At 38.1% G+C, this 2,623-nt stretch overlaps 1 protein-coding gene across 3 annotated transcripts in view; it reads left to right on the top strand.

Annotated features, from left to right (window-relative positions):
* The window catches only part of LOC119588720 (probable sodium/potassium/calcium exchanger CG1090), a 38,169-nt gene that overhangs the window by 33,812 nt on the left and 1,734 nt on the right, over positions 1-2,623 (top strand). For 2 of the 3 annotated variants that reach the window (XM_037937362.1, XM_037937361.1), the window contains 2 exons: positions 1,753-1,832; positions 2,293-2,503. In XM_037937362.1, coding sequence (XP_037793290.1) covers positions 1,753-1,832; positions 2,293-2,503 — 291 coding nt within the window. Of the gene's footprint in view, positions 1-616; positions 710-1,752; positions 1,833-2,292; positions 2,504-2,623 lie in introns of all 3 variants that reach the window. The other variant, XM_037937360.1, reaches the window with a different exon arrangement.

Below are 2,623 nucleotides of genomic sequence, written 5' to 3'. Positions count from 1 at the left end.
AAAATATATTCAAAATTAGAGTGGGGCTAGATTTGTCTTATGGCTTTCCGGTAAAGAAGTTAACATCCCATTACGATTAGTTCGACAGTAAAGAAATGCCTGTCCAACGTTTTGGCTATAAAATAGTTGTACACAATACGATAATGCTAAAGATTATGATAGCTATGCTATGAACGGCATCGCGTAAAATATTTTCTAGTATGTCGTGCAGACTGAAAATAAAGAAAGTCAGTAGAGGGAATAACCATAAAATAATACAAAAACAAGCGTATACAGAAGAGGTAGATGCGAGTGATAAAACTTGAAAAGGAATGTAAAAGAATCTCTTTCTTCTGGACGAGGAAAATCTTGGAAGATTATGTGAAGAATTTTTAAAAATAAATGTAAATATCTCCTGCCGGATGTGAGCGGATATTTATGATGATGTAAATAAAGCCTTTTGCCGAATGGGAACAAATCTGTAAATGTAAACAAAGCCTTCTGCCGGATGTGAACTAACCTTTCCGTGGATATAAAGGACAACAACCTTCTGCCAGATGGGAACCAACTTTGCTGTGGTTAAAAGCAAAGCCTACCAGCAAATATGAACAAACCTTTTTCCGGATGTGCATTTCAGACGATGTCGACGTGGAGCAGACCGTGCCTCTTTTACAGACAGCAGAAACGTCTTGTAACAATGAAAGTCCTGGCGATGGAGGGCCATGGACCAGTAAGCTCTTTGCATGTCATGAAACTGTTGCGTTGACTCTTTGAGTGTGGAGGCATCGTAGGTTTGATGGTTACGGGGCGTGACTTATGAATAAATCATGGTAAAAGATCTAAATGTGCACTTTTAATCGCGTGAGACCGATGTCATGAATAACATGATGAAAATAAATATAAGTAAAATTCAAAGAAATGCCACGCATGTGCACATAAATTAAAAATATTAATGGATAATCATCGTGTGACGATGGAGCGTGCACATAATCGCAGTAAAAATAATTGCAATGTACACGTACACACACTTTAGGACGATCAGCTTGTGCACACATTTCCATAAACTCTAGGGGATTTGATTCAATAGCAATCGGTTTACGAGCACCTCACTGTTCTTTGGTTTTACTATCACTTGTTTTTTTCTGAAATGTTTTCATTTGTTTAAGTTTTTATTGAATTTCACTTGCACCAACATTTACTATTTACTTTCCACCTCTACTTCCTTTAGCACTTATCGCCTATTTTCCTGCACATTTCATTTTAGCAAAAGAAATAATATAATGCAAATATGAAATGTAATGGGTTTAAACTGTATTGACATGAACATTCACCCAATATTTATCCTGCACTGGTCTTTTTCTTTTACTCATAAGATACTTTCCTGTACTGGAAGTGTATTATTTTTTCCCCAAGGCATTAATTTTGTTTATTATTCCTGTAAAATAATTAACTTAGTGGTGGTGTGTGTTTCACGTTTTCAGCATTTGGGTGAAGGTTTGCTCTTCTGTCTACTACGGCTAATTTGCAATGATTAGAAACCAATTAATTATCTAATTCAGGTAGAAGGGTAGGTCATGAAAGAGAATTTATTAAAACGATTTCCACCGTGAAGGATTGATGTTATATAAAAAATGAATTTCCAAATGTTATTACTTGTAAAAAGAGAGAAAAGAAATTAGAAACTACATCACTGCGTACGTTGGGTCCTTATATCATTCTCGTCGGAAAGTTTTATTTGCCGAGACGTTACTTAATGTATGTGACTCTCCGCAGCTGTGAGTGATGTCCCGAAGGAGGTGGAGGCGACGGAAGTGGAATCTGCAGGAGTTAAATCCATGGCACCGGAAATGAAGGTAAGTCAGGTTCAGGTATAGTCACCATTGCACAGTTTCAAGTTTAGTCACCATTGCACAGTTTCAAGTTTAGTCACCATTGCACAGTTTCAAGTTTAGTCACCATTGCACAGGTTCAAGTTTAGTCACCATTGCACAGCTTCAAGTTTAGTCATCATTGCATAGGTTCAAATTATTGATTCATTTCGATTATCCGAAACAGAATAGGGTCAAGCAATTAGTGAAATTAAAATGTAGATAATAAGAAGTTAATGGAATCCTTATGTGACCCAGCTATTAAAAAAAAAATAGATTACGGCCGCCCATTCGGAAAAGAAGATTATGTAGAGATCCTAAACGGGGGGAAAATTGCATTAAATATCGACACAGAAGATATTCCAAACGTAGAAACGGAAGAACGCAATCAAGCTAAACAAAAAAAAACATCCAACGACAGCCTACCACGTTTGAAATCCCACAGGATGAAGACGTATCCCCTTGGACGATGCCTGTGGGGGTCGGAGAACGTGCAAGCTGGCTGGTGAAGCTGCCCTTGGTGGCCCTCCATCACTTCACGACACCAGACTGCCGCCGAGAACGTTTTCGACGCTGGTACTTGGTTACGTTCATCATGAGCATGTTGTGGATCGCTGCTTATTCCTACATCATGGTTTGGATGATAACCGTCATTGGTGAGTGGGTGATCATGATATCAGTTCTCTTTACTGTGTCAAAGGGCTTTCAATGGATGGGGGTTGATAGAGTGGTATTTTTATATAACAAAACGAAAAGCTTTCCTGAGACAATTCACT

This window comes from Penaeus monodon, chromosome 24 (assembly GCF_015228065.2).
Source record: "Penaeus monodon isolate SGIC_2016 chromosome 24, NSTDA_Pmon_1, whole genome shotgun sequence".
NCBI classification, from domain to species: Eukaryota; Metazoa; Arthropoda; class Malacostraca; order Decapoda; family Penaeidae; genus Penaeus; species Penaeus monodon.
Note: the sequence above shows the minus strand (reverse complement) of the source record. Positions and strands in the feature narration are given on the sequence as shown.